This window comes from Ailuropoda melanoleuca, chromosome 7 (genome assembly GCF_002007445.2).
Source record: "Ailuropoda melanoleuca isolate Jingjing chromosome 7, ASM200744v2, whole genome shotgun sequence".
Lineage (NCBI taxonomy): Eukaryota > Metazoa > Chordata > Mammalia > Carnivora > Ursidae > Ailuropoda > Ailuropoda melanoleuca.
Window position 1 is genome coordinate 85436323 of NC_048224.1, and position 17957 is coordinate 85454279.

The 17957-nt window shown below is 46.0% G+C and overlaps 1 protein-coding gene across 13 annotated transcripts in view; it reads left to right on the top strand.

The window, feature by feature from the left end:
- The window catches only part of RUBCNL (rubicon like autophagy enhancer), a 37332-nt gene extending 24436 nt beyond the window's left edge, over nucleotides 1–12896 (top strand). For 9 of the 13 annotated variants that reach the window (XM_011219399.3, XM_019794930.2, XM_034665184.1 and 6 more), the window contains 5 exons: nucleotides 5737–5975; nucleotides 6908–6969; nucleotides 9856–10009; nucleotides 10649–10739; nucleotides 11951–12896. In XM_011219399.3, the coding sequence (XP_011217701.2) occupies nucleotides 5737–5975; nucleotides 6908–6969; nucleotides 9856–10009; nucleotides 10649–10739; nucleotides 11951–12063 (659 nt within the window). In that variant the 3' untranslated portion in view covers nucleotides 12064–12896. Of the gene's footprint in view, nucleotides 1–5736; nucleotides 5976–6907; nucleotides 6970–9855; nucleotides 10740–11875 lie in introns of all 13 variants that reach the window. The other 4 variants (XM_034665186.1, XR_004626736.1, XM_034665189.1 and 1 more) reach the window with 4 other exon arrangements.
- The last annotated feature ends 5061 nt before the right edge of the window (nucleotides 12897–17957 follow it).

Sequence of the window (17957 nt, forward strand, 5' to 3'; positions counted from 1 at the left end):
GGAGGAGCCTGATGTGGGGCTCGATCCCATAACGCCGGGATCACGCCCTGAGCCGAAGGCAGACGCTTAACCGCTGTGCCACCCAGGCGCCCCTCCACCATCTTTTAAACGCTCTCCCTAAGTGCATTCAGCTGTGGAGATGTTTGCCTGTGCTAGTGGCATAAGCATGGTCCTTCCCTCAAGGAGCTTGCTTATAGGAAGGCAGAGTCCTCAGCCAAGTGAACAGCAAGCACAATGCTTTCAATGAAAGAGAAAGTGGCATTTACCGCACGGGAACTGAATCTGGGCTTGGGAGACTGGGAGTGAGAAGTTCTGTAGGGAAGTGATTGTCCCCAGAAGCGTGTGCGTGTGTGTTGCGGGGGTAGGGGTCACCCTGAGCCAAGGGCCTGCAGTGACTGCAGAGAAGTCCTGTGTGACCGGAGAGTAATAAGGAGAGAAGAAAGCATGCTCACAGGAGACCAGGACACAGACGGTAGATGCTTTATTAGCCATGGAGACAGTTTTGGACTTTTCCTATGAACTTCCTATATAGTTCTTAGGATATATTTTGACTTTTTATTTTTTAAAACATTTTTTTTAAAGACTATTTATTTGCGAAAGGGAGAGCAAGCACAAGCAGGGTGAAGGGCAGAGGGAGAGGGAGAGAGAGAAGCAGACTCCCCACTGAGCAGGGAGCCTGATGTGGGGCTCGATCCCAGCACCCTGGGATCATGACCTGAGCCAAAGGCAGACGCTTAACCAACTAAGCCATCCAGGCACCCCTTGACTTTTTTTTTTTTTAATGATTTTTTATTATATTATGTTAGTCACCATACAGTACATCCCCGGTTTCCGATGTAAAGTTCGATGATTCATTAGTTGCGTATAACACCCAGTGCACCATGCAATACATGCCCTCCTTACTACCCATCACCGGTCTATCCCATTCCCCCACCCCCTCCCTTCCGAGGCCCTCAGTTTGTTTCTCATAGTCCATAGTCTCTCATGTTTCATTCCCCCTTCTAATTACCCCCCATTTCTTTGTCCCTTTCTTCTCCTACCGATCTTCCTAGTTCTTATGTTCCATAGATGAGAGAAATCATATGATAATTGTCTTTCTCTGCTTGACTTATTTCACTTAGCATTATCTCCTCCAGTGCCGTCCATGTTGCAGCAAATGTTGAGAATTCGTTCTTTCTGATAGCTGAGTAATATTCCATTGTATATATGGACCACAGCTTCTTAATCCAGTCATCTGTTGAAGGGCATCTCGGCTCCTTCCATGATTTAGCTATTGTGGACAGAGCTGCTATGAACATTGGGGTGCATATGGCCCTTCTCTTCACTACGCCCCTTGACTTTTTAAGGTATTTTTGGACTTACAGAAGAGTTGCAAAAACAGATATTCTGTGTTCTTTCACCCAGCTTCCCCTCATATTAACGTCTTATAACTGAGTATAATTATTACAACTGACAGCTTCGGATTGGTACAATCGTATTCGCTAAGCCACAGACTTATTCAGATTTCACCCATGACCTTGATCAGCTTCTGGGTCCAATCCGGAATTGCACATGGCATGTGGTTGTCTTTGTCTCCTTCAATCTCACACATGTTGAACCATCTGAAAAGTAAGCAGACAACATGACATTTTACCCTTCAATACGTCAGCATGTTCTAAAAATAAGGAGGATGAACTGTTAGCACACCAAAGGAAATTCATAGCAATTCTCTAATATTCTCTCACACCAGCCCATATTCATTTGTTGTTCTCACAATGTCATTTATAGCTAACTTTTCCATCCACATTCTAACCAAGTTTCATAAATGGCATTTAGTTATTAGTTCTCTTTAGCCACCTCTATTCTAGAACTGCACTATTTAAGTTAAAGTTAAAAATCCAGTTCCTCAAGCACACTAGCTACGTTTCAAGTGTTCAGTAGCCACATGCGGCTTGTAGCTACTACATTGGACGGCACAGGCTTAGAACATTTCCATCCTCCCAGAAAGTTCTGTTGGACAGCACTGTTCTAGAACTTTTCTTCCTATTCTTTTTCTGTGACATTGACTTTTTCTCTGATAAGAAAGTTGTGGTTTAGAGCAGCGTTTCTCAGCTTCAGTGCTACTGACTTTGTTGTAGGGCTGTCCTGTACATTCTAGAACATTCAGTTACATCACTAGGTGCCACTTGTGGCTCCCCAATGACGAAAACCAGAAATACCTCCAGATATTTCCAACTATTCTTAGGGAGAAAAAATCACCCGTGGTCGAGAAACACTGGTTTAGGATGCGTTGTTTTGCTGTGTTTTAATTAATGGACTGAAGAAACCAAAAGAGAGAGACCTAATTTATTCTGTATTGATAGTGTAGTACTTAGTGGATAGTCGATGAAATTCGATGCCTGAGTGACTGGATATTGAAATGTTAGAATTGTAGATGTGAGGGAAAGATGAATTACATCAGGAAAATTTATTGGTCCCATCTGTCCCCCTTTCTCTTCCCATCTTGCTAAGTTTGATCAGAAACGTAGAGTGGAAGGGCCAGAGCATATCTTTCTTTCTGCCCATTTTATATAAAATAGATCAAGGCCCTGTCAAAAAAAAAATACTCATTATCTGCCAAATCAAATCATAATTCAGGGTAGGAAATAGACACATACAAAATTTGAAATTTAAGAACACAGACATAAACATTAAGCACTTAACAAGTTCTTAACAATAATTCGTCAACCCTAGTTGACTCTAAGTACATACAGCTATGAACTTAGCGTTGAACCCAATTATTTATGATTCCATATTTGCAGATTCATCCACTTGGTAAAATTTATTGGGGACCACAACATCATTACTCACGGTGTTCTCGTAGTCACGCACAGATATGCACAAAACACCAGAAACTAGAGTTGCTTGAAATTTGAGTTGCCTGATGCACACGTTTTTTTTGTTTGTTTGTTTGTTTGTTTGTTTTAAAGATTTTATTTATCTATTTGACAGAGATAGAGACAGCCAGCGAGAGCGGGAACACAAGCAGGGGGAGTGGGAGAGGAAGAAGCAGGCTTCTAGTGGAGGAGCCTGATGTGGGGTTCGATCCCGTAACGCCGCGATCATGCCCTCAGCCGAAGGCAGATGCTTAACCGCTGTGCCACCCAGGTGCCCCACCTGATGCACACGTTTTGAGCTGAAGGCAATGCTCTGCCTTCTTGTTTTATCTCTCGTGCTGTTAAGAAGGCCTCCTCATGGTCTATTGAATGCCTTTTTTTTTTTTTTTTACAGTTTTGCACTTTTTGTTGGTGAGTTAGCTGTTTAAAATACCCCCCACTTGTAGTCCTGAGGTGCGCCTAAGCACGAGAAGGTTGTGATTTGCTTTACGGAAAATATACATGCATCAGATCAGCTTCATGCAGCCGTGAGTTATAGCGCTCTCGGCCCTGAATTCAATGATATAACAAAACATAACAAAATGCTATATTGTTGGTAATGTATATATAAGGTTGTTATTGTTGGTAATATAGATAAGGTTGTTAAAAATAAATTATAACAAAATACATTAAATAAGGTGTCTTCAAGCAGGAACCACACATAAAACAAGGTTATATATTGACCAGTTGGTGAAAATGTTGTTACCAGGGGCTTGTAGAAGCCTAGACCTGGATTTCCCTCAGGAGCACACTTCAGTCTTCACGAATTCAGTGTTTATGGCAACTTAGTAGAACATAAACTATTGTAAATGATCAGGGTGCATGGGGGTGACCGGGGTCTGAGGGGTAATTTGGGCAAGCGCAAAGGCATTAGCGCCTCGCCCTTCCCCTCCGTGCAATGCAGCAGAGGGTGAGTGGGCTGTGATGGTCAAAAGCCGGACCTTCAGCTCATTGGCCTGCTTGCTGTGTGTCTCTGGCAGGTGCCTTAACTTCCCTGTCTGTGCTCTCATCAGTGACACAGGGAGTCATAGCCCCTGCCTCTTAAAGGTTCGAGCAGAGAATGACACAGTGTAGGTGAGACTTTCAACCAGAGCATGACAGAGTAAGTGCTCAGTAAAGGATTCTCCTGCAGTCACTCAGGCCTCGTTGACTGACTGATTGATTAATTGGTGGATTGGTTTTATTTCATTTATTTTTTTTGGTAAACATACATGCAGAAGCATATAGGACTAGCAACATACTTAACTCATTAAAAGCGCACGTCATCCAAGTCCCATCTCCTTTCATTAAGATATAAGCTTCCTTGTTATTCTTGAAGCCAGTGTAAGGAAAACCCATTGTTTCATTTAATCTTCGCAATATGTGTCGTCTAATATTTGCATTATACCTTATGGTGTTTTCGTTACGAAGAAACCCATGAGTCAAATGGTGAATGATAAATACCATCCTCTCTCATCTTAGACTCAGATGTTGAGAGAGGGACACGTGGGAGACTTAACTGAATAGCTGTCTTCTTCTTAAACTGGGTGGTGGGTACCCAGGGATTTGTTGCATTTGTACCTATAGCTTTTGCTTGTCAGTATATTTTGTTAGATATATTTCTGAAAGCAATGCATGCTCACTTTAGCAAATTAAAAAAGGCAAAAAATCAAAAATCCTTTCTCCCACCCTTTAGAAGTGTTCACTATTGGCCTTTTGGTGAGGATCTTCTTGGACTGTGTGTGTATTTTTATTTTTATTTTTATTTGTTATTCTGTTAGTTACCATATAGTACATCATTAGCTTTTGATATAGTGTTCCATGATTCATTGTTTACATATAGCATGTGTATTTTTAAAAGTGAAACCAAGATCGCAATATACCTATCTGGAACTCATCCACGCGTTCAGAGGCTCTCTGGCATTTCGCTGTTGGGTGCACCATACCTGTCTAGCCAGTTGCTTCTTAATGTATGTTTAGATTGCTGCCCCCCCCATTATAAATGTGCCATATGAACACCTTTCCATATCTCCACGTGTGCATGTTAGCATTTCTGTCTGGTGTCACAGAAGTAGGATTCCCACTACACATTGAAGAATTAAAGTATATCCTGGAAATGTCCTCTAGAAAGTCCCCTCCTGTCCACCCTGAGAGTGAGGGTCCGCCCCTCTGCCCCTCGCCTGGTCTGGACCCTCCACCTCTGTGACAGTCTGATGCAAAACTAAGGAGTTCACTCTTTCAGCACACACGCCTTTATTACTGAGATCGTCTTGCACGTCGTCCCTGGTCATCTGCATTCCATGTTTCCGCATTTCACCTCTTCCCATGTTTGGTGCATTTCTATAATGTGTTTCCCACGGATTTACCCAGGAGGTCTTTGGGGTTCTGCTCTCTAAGAGTGTACGTAGCATGCTTGACAATTTACCAAGCACTTTTCACATGTGTGATATCCCATAATCTAGCTCTGAGTTGCTTTTTATTGCCTCAGGGTAGTTAGCCTAAAAAGATTCCAACCAGCCCTCAATCAGCCTGCCAGTGGGAGGCAGAGTGTGGACTCCCACCAGGTTTCTAGACTCTAAATCTCATGTTCTTTTGGACTGCAGTTTACAATGTCCATCTTCCAAATTCAGGACCATTTTGGGGAGGTTTCTCTTTTTCTGACAACTGTTTTTGGAAAGCAACGCTCATGAATGGCATAGTCCCTGCCAGAGCTTTCTCAGCTGCTCTGAGGTTGTGTATGGTGTTACCAGCGCAAACCCAGCAATGTGGGTCTTGAAGCTCCGTGGGAATGGGCAGTGGGGGCAGAGGGCAGTGGGCTGCCAGCGGAGGTGAGTTGCGCTCAGCCCGCTGTGTGCTCTTGCAGAGTTCGTGAAGCGGCTACGGTACTGTGACTACCTGGGCAAATATTTCTGTGACTGCTGCCACTCCTACGCGGAGACCTGCATCCCCGCCCGGATCCTGAGCGCGTGGGACTTCAGGAAGTACTACGTCAGCAACTTCTCCAAACGGCTGCTAGATGGCGTGTGGCACCAGCCCGTTTTCAATCTGCTGAGCATTGGCCACTGCCTTTATGCCAAGGCCAAGGAACTGGACAGAGCGAGGGTGAGCAGCTGCCTGTGCGGGACAGGCGGGGCCAGGTGCACCGTCTCAGGGACCCAGATGGACCCTGCAAGGCGCGGATTTACTGCCAGCAGCTGGAGCTTAAGCGTCAGGGCCCTTTCCAAGGCCCTGTACCCGATTTGCTATTTATGCATAGTTTTGCATTTTATACATAGCTTTTGAAATTTATTATTAGTTTTAAAATAAAATTATTTATGTTTAAGGTGTATGGCATGATAATTTGATATGCAAATACAAGTGAAATAATTACTGGTCAAGATAGCTAACATACCCATCTCCTCAGCTACCTTGGGGGTGTGTTGTGTGTGTGTGTGTGTGTGTGTGTGTGTGTGTGTGGTGGGAGCACCTGAAATGTACTCTCCGAGCAAATTTCCAGTGTGTGATAGAGTATTAACTATAGTCATCGTACCATATACTAGATCTCTAGACTTATTCATCCTACATAACTGCACGTTTGTTCCCTTTGACCGACATCTCCCCGTTTGCCCCACCTCCCCCTCCCTGCCGACCTCTGTTCAACTCTCTGCTTCTGTGTATTTGACTTTTCTAAAGATTCCACTTGTCAGTGAGACCATGCAGTTTTTTTCTTTCTGTGCCTGTCTTACTTCACTTAGTACAATGCCCTCCAGGTTCACCCATGTTGCCACAAAGGGCAGGATCTCCATCTTTCATACACAGTTTTGGACTTTCCGCAAAGAAGGCCCCCAACCGCTGTGTAAGCTTCAGGCTCCACACAGCTTGGGTCCCTCCTGGACTCAGTCATGAACCCCTGTTATATAGACTGTTGACTTCAAAGGCTTGTCTCATAGAGTTGTAGCATTTCTAAGTTAGAAGTAACATTTCAATTTGATCTCTATATTTCCTGTGTCATTGATCACGCTGACTTTTCCCCCCTGTTTGGTTTCTCCCATTAGGAAACCCGGGAGCAACTTTTTCATATCAAGAAGCTGTTGAAGACCTGCAGGTTTGCTGAAAGGTACCGGTGTTGGCTGGGGCAGGCCAGGCCTCGTGAGGGGAGGGCTGGGAGCCTCCGCACACCTGCCAGTCCCCTGGGTGCCACCTGGTCCCACCTCCTCCAATCCACAGGGCCCCTTAGCACAGCAGCTCCCTCGGGCCTCTCCTTGGTGATGCAGACCTGTCCTTAAAGTTACTAAACCTTCTGGCTCATGAGTAGTGAACTTAACGTGTTAGAAGAATCAGCCAAAACAAGGATGAAATAACTCTAGCCAGTGGCCATTATTATTGTTGTTGTTTTTATTATTTTAAATTGTGATGAAATACACATAACAGACTATGCCATCTTAACCATTTTAAGTACAAAATTCAGCAGCATTAAGTACATTCACATTCTTGTGCAACTGTCACCACCATCCATCCACAGAAATTTTTTATCTTGCAAAACTGAAACTCTAAATCCATTTAGCAATAACTCCCTCTCCGCCCCCCCCCGCCCCTCCAGCCCCTGGCAACCACCATTCTCCTTACTTTCTCTGAATTGACTCCTCTAGGTACCTTATGTAAGTGCAGTCATTTAGTGTTTGTCCTTTTGTGGCTGGCGTATTGCACTCAACATAATGTCCTGGAGGTTCACCCATATTGTGGCATGTGTCAGAAGTTCCTTCCTTTTTTAGGGCTGAAAAATATTCCATTGTATGTATCACCACGTTTTGTTTACCCATTCAGCCATCTTGGGTTGCTTTCACCTTTTAGCTATTGTGAATAGTGCTGCCATGAGCACAGGTGTATCAATGGCCTTTTAAAAACCCCTGGGAGAGGGGCGCCTGGGTGGCTCAGACTCAGTTAAGCATCTGCCTTTGGCTCAGGTCATGATCCCGGGGTCCTAGGATCGAGCCCCACATCGGGTTCCCTGCTCAGGTCTCCTTCTCCCTCTGGCCCTCCTCCTGCTTGTGCACTCTCTGCTTCTTTCTCTCTCCTGCGCTCTCTCTCAAATAAATAAATCTTAAAAAAAACCCAGCACCCAAAATCCCTTATAGAGAGGCGTGTTGAAATATCATTACTGTATAGTATTCTATAGTATGATGTGGTGTTAATTTCAGTATTGTTCTCTTACTGGTAGATTTTTAATCTAATAGATTTTTCATATATTTATATTAAAATAGATTTTAATATCTTTATAGATAGTAAAGCTAATAGATTTTAATACCTAATAGATACTTAGATTTTTAATACCATTTGTTATTTAACAAACTAGGCTTTAGGCGAATCTCTGAGCACACCTGTAGTATGTCCTTAGGATAAACTTCTAGCAGTGGAATTTCTGGAAGCCATGGCATAAAGTTATAGGCATGAATTCAATGACAGAGAATTTTTTAAGTGAAAAAAGAGGTTATTCAAGGGGTTAAGATTATTTGTTATAATTGATAGGATCATAGTTTTTTAAAAATTTTGTTTTAAAGCTGCTTTCAGTTTCTGATCTTTATTTAATGCTAATGTATTGCTTTTGAATTAAACTTCTTGGGGAGGAGCATGTCTCCTGTAATTATTTGGCCTTAAGCTCTACCTCATGGCACTGGTGTGACAGGTTAATCACTTCTTAGGCTGTCCATTTTCTTGTCTGTAACATATAACAATCCCCACAATTATTACCGACTACAGAAATTTCTTGAGTATCCATTCTGTGCTTCAGATAAAAAATCTATAGGACTCATGTTACCTCCGGGGAGAAAGCACAAACCAATCATCGCCGGACTGTGTGTTAGACACATATGCACGGTGCCTGAGGATGCGAAAGAGGCAACATTTTTAGGTCCTAAGGGGCGGGGCAGGGCAGGGAGGGGGGCTACAGAGCTTCCTGGAGAGAAAGCCTGAGCTTGAAGAGCAGGTCAGACTGAAGAAGCAGCATCAGGGATCCCCCAGCAGAGGAAGCAGTGTGAGCGAGCATCTCAGGTTGGATGGAGTGGTTCAGCACAGTTTGGCATGACTGGAATGTCAAGTCCAGTGTAGGCAGTGGCTGGCTTGGGAACGCATGCATGGTGAAGCCACGAACTGATTTAGGGAATTCAGGAGGAGATCAGTAGGGACTGGAGAAAGTTACATTCAGTATGTGAATGTCCTTGGGACACACAGGTGGCTACGATCAGCTCATACTTGGATGCTTGGGTCTTGTGCTCAGTGCTGGACTCCTGGGTGGGGGAGTCATGCACCTGTCTATGAGCAGTGATTCTCCTGTTGGCTGGATAACAGCATGTGGATGGACTTGAAATTGAGCTGGAATGAATAAGGTAGTCTGTCTTTCTTACTTCTTCTTTCTCTTTCTTTCTTTCTTTCTTTCTTTCTTTCTTTCTTTCTTAATCTCAGTACGTGGGTTTTTTTTTCCCCCAAAAGATTTTATTTATTTATTTGACAGAGACAGCCAGTGAGAGAGGGAACACAAGCAGGGTGAGTGGGAGAGGAAGAAGCACTCCTAGCAGAGGAACCTGATGTGGGGCTCGATCCTAGAACACTGGGATCACGCCCTGAGCCGAAGGCAGACACTTAACGACTGCGCCACCCAGGCACCCCTCAGTACGTGTTTTTAAGACTTGAAAAATAAATGTGCAGTTGTCTTTTGCTCAGTATCTACATGGGCAGGCTGCAAGAGATAGGTTTCTCTACTGGTTCAGCTTTTTGAAATCTGCTTTTATGGCTAAGTTCCTGGCTTCCAGACTAACGTGCAAAATGTCAAATGGTGAGTCAGGTTAACTTGCTCTCAGGTTTTTTTGGTTTGTTTTTTTTTTTTTTTCTAATTGAGTTAAAAAAAAAATTAAGTGTGAGCGCCAGAAGAAACCACTGCCTGCTCGGCCTTGTGTCTCGGCCTCTGCGTGGGCGGCTGTCTGCATTACTCTTTGTTTCTCACTGGCAGCGCGTTAAAGGAGTTTGAGCAGGTGCCGAGGCACTTGACTGATGACCTCCACCTGTTCTCCCTGGAGGATATGGTCAGGGTCAAGAAAAGGCTGCTGGTACCCTTGCTCAAGGACATTCTAAAAGCTTCCCTCGCACATGTGGCCAGCTGTGAGGTAAGGTTCACCTGCGACCGGTGTGTCCCTGAGCTGTCTCTTACCCCTCAGGACCTGGCATGGATGTTCTGGACTTTACCCCATTAACCCCCACCAACCGTGAGGGAAGTGCAGGGAACACTGTTCCCAAATGAGAGAAATGAGTAACAAACAAGGTCATCATGCTGGCAAGTGGCAGGGCTGGGAAGCAAGACTGGGCCAAGTGACTTCTTAGTGTCAGTGCCAAACCCTGCTTGGGGCCTTGCTTGACTCCCATCTGCCCTGACGTGCCAAGGACAGCCGTGTGGACTTGGGATCCAGTGGAACAGGAGCTCTGTGTCTGCGTGAACTCAAAAATTGTAGTGCAGGCATCAGAAACCAGAGTAGATCAGCTAAAAGCACACGTGTGGAATCATGATCTCTCCCTGGTGTCTCAAACTACCTCGATGTGAAATCTCTCCTTGCAAAGCAAATGCATGTGTTCCGTTCGAATCTGTTTACTATGCTGTAGGGTGATACAGCATCCCAATCCTTCTAGAGGCTGACATTCCAGCCTTAAAAATGGATGTTTATAAAGTTCTGTAAAAGTAGTGACTTGGCTTCTCCATCAAAAGAAACATTGCCAGGAGGATTTTAACTTTTTGGCCCCTTCTCTTACAGCTGTGTCAAGGAAAGGGTTTCATTTGTGAATTTTGCCAGAGTACAGCCGTCATCTTCCCCTTTCAGACCGAAACATGTAGAAGATGTTCAGGTATCTTAATAACTTTATAATGTAAGCTTAATAGTAGCCTAATAACTGGAGCACAACATTAACTTAATAACAACTTAATCATTTAAGCACAGCGTTGTTTAAAGTATAATGATGCTGGTGTGTGCCTCTATGTTGGATAGGATAATGGAGGAGTTTTGGGTGCATGGGGAGGAGTATTTGGGTGGGGCAGGGATGAAGGGTGATGTCTCCCCGTATAGTATTTGGAGGGAAGAGTGGTCCCCCTTTTGTCTATGCCCCAGTTCTTTCCACCAGGGCAAGCCACAGCCACCACCCCAGTTTTAGAATTGGATCACAGTCATGCCTAAGGCTGAGGTGCCATCTCTGCCCCCTTTTGTGCTCCAAGGGCAGTTTGAGTCATGGTCACGGAGACCACGCAGCCCAAAAGACCTAACACATTTACTATCTGGCTCTTTACAGAAGAGATTTTCAGACCTTGTTTGTATGAATTAATGCTTCAGGACATCCCATGATCTCTAAACTGTTTCCGGGGAAAGATCTGATCGTGCATTCTGCCTTTACCCTTGATAAGAGCCATTCCTCCCCTTAGACCCCTCCAGGACTCTCTCCCCGAACACTCTAGGCAGGATTGCAGGAGAGGCTCCCCAGCAGAGAAACTCCATGGCACGGATTTGCGTGCAGAAAGCTCACTGGGGCGTGTTCCCAGGCTCAACACCTGTGGGGGGTAAAGTCAGCCGGACTTGGCAGAGGGAGGAGGTGAACCGTGGCGTGGGAGCAACAAAGCCTCAGCACATCTTGCAGGGCACTCTGAAGCAGGATGGACTTTCGTATTGTCATATATTGGGGCCAGGGGCCAGCCAAACCTTTAAACCCTGAGTTGACCAGTCACAGGATGTTGGCCGGTGCCGGCAAAGAGAGATGATCTTGAGGGAGGCAGGTCTCTCCAGTTAGGGCCGTTTCCAGTTAGGGCCGCCTCATGAGCTGTCAGCCACTGGGGAAGCAGGGGCTGATGGGGGGGGGGCACGGCTGCATCCACTACATCAGACTCTCAGCCGCAGGGTCATGACACACCTGGGACTTTAGAGCCCTGCATTTTCAACCTGCCTCGTTTCTTGTTGGACGACTGGTTTCTGGATTCAGACCACCTCTCTCCCCAGGGTGGGGGTGAGCATCTGTGCGAATGTGAGAAGACAAGATAGGCCGTTCGCTGATGGCTGTCCTCCTGCTCGTAGGGTGCAGAGCTTGCTTTCACAAGCAGTGTTTCCGGTCCTCTGAGTGCCCCCGGTGTGCGCGGATCACAGCCAGGAGAAGACTTCTGCAAAGTTTACCTTCTGCAGCAACATGATGCCCTGAGTACTGTGGAAAAGACTGTTCAACATGCCTTATAACACCTATTTGTTTCTATTATTGATAATATTGTTTCAGATGTTGAGTATTGTATATTAAGAAAAAAATGGCTGATATTCATTTTTATTATATATATTTAATGTTTTAAAAAGTGCACTTTTTTTGTTATGAAGCATAGGTTTGTTACTGGTGGTTTTGTTTACAAATGTGCAATGGTTTTGCTGCTAGTGTTTTTTTTTAAAGAGTTTTTTTGATACTTCTTAAATTGTATTTGAGTGGTTGTATGTAGCTAACATTGGAGCCTATTTTTGTATGAATTGTAACTGACAAGACAAGTTACTCTGTTCCTCTTTCTATAAAGCTTGTTTTGTGAAACGATTGGTACTTTCAATGAACAAAAATGCAACCAACAATCTGTTTACTTCCGGGTTTTTTCTGAGTTAAATGCCATTTTGTAACTGTATCCGTATTACGGATTTTCTTGTTCCGGGGTTGGTGTAGAGAGTACACATTACTTCTGCAGCTGCATCGATTTCAAGACGGGCTTGAGTTGCTTAGCGGTGCCTCGAGCTGCTCGTTGAAGCAATCCCTCTTAGAGACGCACAAATCCACCCCATGTTTGTCATTTCTCCTCCACACACTAAGTCCAGGGATGCTTGGCTGACTAGAACTTCATCCCTGCCCTTGAGGATTTTGCCTCATTGATATAAAACTGAACATAAGGCATTTACAGACTTAAATTGTCGGAAACTACTGTTAATGAACCATGTGATTTTAGTAATAAAAATAAAATCATAACCATCAATTAAAAAGGTGAGGTAAATCACTAAACTGTTATGAATTTATTTTTCCTAATATTTCTTTATTTGCTTTCTTAAAACATGTGAGTCTGATTTTTTTCTTCTTCTATCTCCTATATATTCTCTCCTACTTGAGAAGGGTCCTGGCCTCAGGTCCCTTCCAGACACATCTGCAGTCTAAGAGCTTGGGGGTCCTATCCCCCAAGACTCACGTGCCCTCACTAAACCTGTTCCAAATGAACTCCTGAAACAGTAGGGGCAGGCAAGAGAGTGGTGCTGGTTCTCCCCTAACCCCATCCTGTCGTGTGTGTGTGTGTGTGTGTGTGTGTGTGTGTGTGTGTGTGTGTGTGTTGTATTCAGCGGGATAATATTGAGCACATGAAACAAATGAGTTTCTCCCACCAATTTGGTATCTTCCCATCCTGTTACTTGTTTTCTTATCCTAGATGCATCCAGATAGGTGCTCCCATTCATTGTTTAAGCCAGGTCTTTCTCTCTCTTTTTAAAAGATTTGATTAATTAATTAGAGAGAGTGAGTGAGAGAGAGCACAAGCAGGGGGAGCAGCAGAGGGAGAGGGAGAAGCAGACTCCCCACTGGGCAGGAAGCCCAATCCCAGGACCCTGGGATCATGACCTGAGCCAAAAGCAGATGCTTAACAGACTGAGCCACACAGGCACCACAAGCTAGGTCTCTTTTAAATTGAAATTTAGGTACATGGGATAAGATAAAATAAATTTAAAGCAGTGTTTTATTCTTACCCATAGCTTATATTCCTTCTGAGGCATCAAGAGTCAGAGTGGTGTGTTAATATTCCTTATAACATCCCTATGAGGTCGATGTCAAAATCTTCATTTCACAATAAGACAACAGGCTGAGAGAAGAGAAGGACCTAAGTTCCCACAGGTCATGTGCAGGAGAGCTGGCGTCGGCATCAAGTCCGCCTGCCTCCGGAGCCCGTGTTCCTAGCCCCTACCCATGTGGTGCCTTTTCGAGGTAACACAAGCAAAGCCAATCCTAGCTTGTGAGTGCTGGTCAAACCTTAGTTAGCCGCACTGGGCTGAGGGCTTTCTCACTCCTCTTGCATCGATTTGAGGAAGTCTCTGTGGCTTCTGCCTTGCTTGAAGGGTTCTGTGTTCAGGCTGCTGGGTTTGCAAGGCACTGGAATGTGTCTTTCCCATAATGTGTGTGGGACACACATCTTTGATGTTGAGGGAGAGAGAGTGCAAGCAGCTGCCAGGAAGTGATGCTTTCGATTTTTTATTTTGAGGAAGAATGAGGCAAAATAAATAGCCACTCTATGGGCTTGGCTGAGACGTGGTCCCTCTGCACTGTGGTCGTGGACTCTTCTTCCCAGTGAGGTGCCGGTTAGAACCGAGACGTGGCCTCAGCGCATGTGAGGCGCCCTGTGGGGAAGTGATGGGTTGTGCCCTGTGTTGCTCTTTAACGGGACTTACTCATTGTCCTGGTTTTTCCGTGCAACTCTTCCCTGGCTACCAGGAGGAAGATGAAGCCTCGGTCTTTCTCATCCCTCTCTTAGCTGCTGTGAGGTGTCAAGTTGCAGTACTGGGATGCCAGTGATCAATTTTGCCTTTACACTGTTCACTTGGAAAATTCCAGTAACACGTCCCTTCCAGTCATGATTCTCAGCTGCAGCAGGGGTTATACGGGGGGACATGGAGCAAGGAGGAGTGAGGCATCTCAGAAACACGTTCTAGTGGGTTGACTTGGGTGGGAATTGTTGGGTCGATTCCCAGATCCACCACTTTGTATTCATGTGACCCTGGGCAGGCTACTTCAACGCTCCGTGCCTCTGTTTGCAAAATACATGCAGTCAGAGCACTGCAGGAGTGGAGGGATCCACTTGGGACACCACGAGAGCTCATGGAAACTGATCCCGGAAGGCTCAGACAGACCCCACGGTGAAGACAAGGGAAGGAAGAGGCCCCGGGAGAGGAAGAGGAGCCCAGAGGCAGTGCGGCAGACTGCAGGCTTCTCCGGGGAAGGGCGAGGAGATGAGCATAGATAGAACTGAGGGATTCGGTTAGGGAGGAAGCCAGAAAGGCTAGCAGGACCCAGAACGTGGAGCCTAGTGGACACGGAGCGAGAGAGCATGAGGGGCTTTTGAATCCACAGGAGGCAGGGAAGCTTTGAAGGATTTTGAGAGAGAGAGGCTCACAACTCAACCTATACACAGGAAGATAATGCTGGGGCCATGCGGAGGATGGATGGGAGCTGGGAATTGCAGGCTGACCAGCTGATGAGATGAGGCTCTGAACCAGGGCTGCCACAGATGAAATGAGAAGGGAAAGATGCTTGAAAAGGCGGGAGGCGAACGAGCCACTCCTTCTCAGGCATAAAATTCAGGGGAAACTGAAAACTCAAGATTCAAGAGAAATCATGTTTTGTGCAATGTTTTTGAAAATCAATGTCAAAAACTCACGATGAACAAAATAACATTTCAAATAAAGACAGGATCCCACGGTGGGCTGGCTCACCTCAGCCTCACGCGTCTGCCCCAAACCCCAGCCGGGGACCCTAAAGACACTGTGGCCACGGGCAATATGTTGAAAACTGAGGTGGTTGGGCAGGAGGTAGGAGGGGAAAGGCCTCCATGAACCTTTGCAGAGCCCATGCCAGAAAGCAAATGCGGGCCCACATACCACATACTTAAATATGTAAAAATTACACTAGATTTATTTTCTCCTCTTACTGTGATGAATAGCCCTTCGTCAGGACCTGGGAAGGCAGGTTGGAATTCAGAACCTCCCATTCCTTGGTGCCCTGCTCTGGAACACGAGGGCTCCGGGCAAGCTGAGGCCTGGCCTCTTTCCCTTCCCGTCTCTGACTCCATCCCACAGGCGGCTGCCCCCTGGTCTTGGTGCAGGCAACACAGTACACCTTTGAGAGCCTGGACCAAGGGCAGGGTCCTGAGTGTCCTCTGTAAGTGGTCTGGGACTGCAGGGCAGGCAACTCGGGGGTGCCCAGAGCACCGTCTAAAAGGAGGGGCAGAGGCTTTGTTCCATCACCTGTGGGGAGGGACAGAGCCAGAGGAAGGCCACAGGGCAGGGCTCTGGTTCCCAGATCTAAGTGCACACTGACCCCAGGCAGGGGCTGGGGTGGGGAGGTGAAGGAAGGGCAGAAGTGTGGGGGCAGGAGTACAGCAAGATGAGGGGGAGGGGCAGCCCCGGGACCTGAGAAGCCTGGAGGCACAGGCAGAGGCCTGGAAAGTGCAGAGAAAAGTGCAGAATTCATCTAAGCTCTAAGGCTAATTTCTTGGATTCTTAGTCCTCTGGCTAAGAGCTGCCCCTAAGTGCGGAAGGGGAAGAGGTTGTTTTTCTCAGTTTCACACGGAGGTTTCCCAACTGTGTTTGCAGCCTACCTGCCACGACATCCCTCACAAAAGCACTATTTTAGTTTCTGGTGAAGTGAAAAGGGCCATTTCTCCTTTCACAACAGTTGGGGAAATGGTTTATTTAAAGATAGAGATCCTTCGATGTTCTTTTTAAGGAAGCGGGCTTATAAAGGGTGCTGACAAACAAGGCAATGTAATTCTCGACTTTAAACCCTTTTAGAGATGACCCGAGAAGGCTTGTGACCGAGGCTTTCTATATGCCGTGTTTGGTTCATGTTAAACCAACCGAGACCTGGTGGCAGGCCTGAGGTCCCAGTTCCTCCTGGACAAGTCTGCAAGATTCTTTCAGTAGGAAGAGGAACCCGAGGTGTGGGGGTGGGGTGGGGGTGGGGGGCTGCGTGGAGGCATTCGATCACCAGACCTGGTGTCCAGAGTCAGGGGCCTGCACGCTGGCTTGCCACTCACAGACTTCTGCCACCACCCCCACGCAGGGGCAGAAAAGCTTCTGATTGCTCATTTGAGGATCGTCCCCTTCTGCCACCTCCCTACCCATATTACATTGATCTCATCCTCAGTCCCATTCACTTGAGCAAATTGCAACATTAAAAACAAAATAAGGAAGCCATTCAGTATGTGATTTATTGAGCAAGTACTATGGCCAGACACATACAGATGTCTTTGGCAAAGGGCTTGACTATAGATCTGAAGTCTTTCCCCTGGATGCTGCTTCCTATGGATGCCACAAGTGTCAAATGAGACCTTACCACTGCAGGCGGAAGTCTCTGAGGGGACAGTTTCTCTATCAGTTTCTAACAGGAAATGGCTTATTAGTAGCCGGACCAGGGTGTGGGTAAGTGTAATGATGAACATGTGGGTGAGGGGGGAGCGGGGGGGCGTGGACAGAAGACAAGCTCGCTCACTTCTAACGATTCCCTCAGCCTTCCCAGCTAAGTGACCTTAACGCTAACCGGTGATGTGTTCTCCCAGTCCTGTAGCAACTTCAGAGCTGAGGGCAGGTGAAGACTTCAAACAATAATTCTTTATGCTCATGGCTGTTTGCGTCAATAGCATCAGGGCCTGTGCTGTCTGGTAAGAAGAAAGAAATCAATATTTGACACATATCTATTATGTGCTAGAGACTGAGGTTTTATGTTTTAAAATAAATGGCCAGAAAATGTCACTGGGGAAGTGACATTGGTACTAAGTTTTAAGTAACACAGAGTTGACAGACTGCAAAGATTTGGGTCCAGAGCATCCTTTTGGCAGAAAGAATGACAAATACAAAAGGTCCCAGGTGCAAAGGAGCCTTCTGTGTGCAAAAAACAGACAGAAGGCATGGCTGGAGGAGCTCAGGGAGCAATCAGAGAGCAGGCAGGAGCTAGATCATGCAGGCTGCCCAGGCCTTGGTAAGAGGCTGCATGTTTCTCTGCGTGCGACAGGAACCCACGGGGGATTACGTGAAGGGGAGTATGTGCTCTACTCGCCGTCGAAAGTGATCACCTGGAAAAGGAAGTGTGTAGGGGAGGAGGTGGTGGCGGGAGATCAGTCAGAGGTGGCTCCAGGTCCCGGTGAGAGATAATGATGCCTGGGAATGTCAGTGGTGGCGTGGAGGTAGAGAGGTCTGTTGTGATTTAGACACCAAATGTTGTGAGGTGAACCAAAATTATGTCTTTGGCCATGATTACAACTAGGCACCAACCCAGCACATGGGGAGATGGGTTGAGGTTGAAATTTCTCCC